The sequence below is a fragment of the Sinocyclocheilus rhinocerous genome, unplaced genomic scaffold (genome assembly GCF_001515625.1).
Source record: "Sinocyclocheilus rhinocerous isolate Xijiao unplaced genomic scaffold, SAMN03320098_v1.1 scaffold2214, whole genome shotgun sequence".
Taxonomy (NCBI): Eukaryota; Metazoa; Chordata; class Actinopteri; order Cypriniformes; family Cyprinidae; genus Sinocyclocheilus; species Sinocyclocheilus rhinocerous.
The window spans coordinates 355,629-357,779 of NW_015636528.1; the positions used below are offsets into that span (position 1 = coordinate 355,629).

At 33.8% G+C, this 2,151-nt stretch overlaps 1 protein-coding gene across 1 annotated transcript in view; it reads left to right on the top strand.

The window, feature by feature from the left end:
* Positions 1-2,151, top strand: part of LOC107747802 (calcineurin-binding protein cabin-1-like) — a 116,504-nt gene that overhangs the window by 5,809 nt on the left and 108,544 nt on the right. The window contains exons 4-5 of the mRNA XM_016562406.1: positions 1,090-1,203; positions 1,354-1,488. Coding sequence (XP_016417892.1) covers positions 1,090-1,203; positions 1,354-1,488 — 249 coding nt within the window. The remainder of the gene's footprint in view (positions 1-1,089; positions 1,204-1,353; positions 1,489-2,151) is intronic.

Consider the following 2,151-nt stretch of genomic DNA (forward strand, 5'->3'; position numbering starts at 1 on the left):
TTATATATGTATTTTAAGTAATTTTAAAGGCTATTGTTCACTTACATCTATTTTTATTATTATTACAAAAAATTAATTGTAATTATAGGGCCCTATGAAATCTGTTTTTTTTCGAAATTCATTTTTTTTCTATTTTCATTTTTCTATACTCTGTTTTAATGGTTAAATGTTTAATAAAATATAGTTTAATAAAATATTCTTAAGTAAAAATTTTGATTTTTTGGTGGGAAATTAATCGTTTAGATTAATCGATTAATCGATAAATTAGTCGATAGATTAATAGAAATAAAAATAGTCGTTAATGGCAGCCCTAGATAGATCAGGCTTTTATGGCTCATATAATATAGGAGAATATATGCAGTTCATTTTTATTGAATAAAAAAAACTTTTTTTTTTTATTCAGAGGCCCAAACTGAGCAAAGAATATGCAATTTGTTGCAGATGCTGATATTTATTATAGTAAGATGAAATTATGATTGTAATCATTGCAAATCAGTGAGATCTTTATAACAGTATAGCAGACTTCTCGCATAAAATGCATATACATTTTAGTTGTCATTGTATATCTCTCAATAATGTCTTAGTTTTTTATTGTGGGGGCAAAACATATAATGCAATGCAATACAATGATGATTGAGAGATATACAAATAAACCTTCATCAGAAGACTGATAGATCATTTTTAATGCTCACATTTTAACATGATATTTCTAAAAACGAATGTATGGATAATCAAGTAAACATAAGTTGCTTCAATCCATCGTGAATATATTCCTAATAATATAAAAGTTATTACATTTACTTTATAAAAATCAGTCAAGATTTCAAAGCAAAAAGACACATGAATCACAAGCTGAAAGGGGAACATTTTTTACAGTTAAAATACTTTTTACTTGTTAAGTATGAACTGTCAGTCAGATGACAGAAACATGTAGATTGTGAATAACAGGCTTTTCAGCAGTTATGGTCATGCTGATCATTTAGAGGCTTTTTTTTTGTTGATCAAATATGATACGGTAGGCTAGAAGGGGTTAATAAAAATAAAATGGTTCAATCCAATTTCACCATTTCCTTCTCATTTGTATTGCAGGAGGCAGAAGCGTTTGCTCTGTATCATAAAGCTCTTGATCTGCAGAAACATGACAAGTTTGACGAGTCTGCCAAAGCCTACCATGAGCTCCTCAGGACGCCGCTGCTCAAGGAGGTACAGCAGACTCTGATCATTATAACATCTTACCATGAAATCCAGAATATCTTTCATTTTATATTTAGCTTTAGCTTTATTATTGCTTTCTGTTTTTCAAAGGCAGTGTGTGATAAATTGTTAGTGATCGATTTTTTTTTTTTGCACCAGGCAGTGGCATCTGAAGATGAGAAAGTTGGACTCAAGCATCCTGGGCTGATGTTGAAGTACTCCACCTATAAAAATCTTGCCAGTCTTGCTGTGCTCAAAGATGATTTAGACACTGCTATGGACTTCTATGTGCAGGTAAATGTGTACTTTGAACAAATCACTTAGTGCAAGTCTCATAATTTGTCCTGCATGCTCACTTAGCAAGTTAATTGAACTACACTACCATTCAAAACTTTGGGGTCAGCAAGACTTTTAATTTAAGGGTTAGTTCACCCAAAAATGAAAATTAGCTTGTGTTTTACTCACCCCCGAGACATCCTAGGTGTATATGACTTTCTTCTTTCAGACGAATCCAGTTATATTAAAAACTGTCCTGGCTATTCCAAGCTCTATCATTGCAGTCAGCGGGTGTTGCTGTTGAACAGTCCACAAGTTGTCAAATAAAGCTTGCGCATTCATAATAAAACGTGACGCAGACGGCTCCGGGGGATGAATAAAGGCCCCTTGTAGCGAATCCATGTGTTTTTGTAAGAAAAATATCCATATTTCAAATGTAATAAACACTTTTCTCTAGGGCTGCACGATAAATCGCATGCGATATTTAACGCGCATCTTCTCAAGTAAAGCCGGTTCTTTAATCAACGGTAAATCTCCATCACCTGCGGGCTTTCACATGGAGCAGCATTAACTACACAGAGCCATTGTTCACTGTCAAGCTGCGCAAAACCACGATCATATTTTGCGCATGTTTTGCGCAGCTTGTCGGTGAACAACGGCTCTGTGTAGTTAATGCTGCTC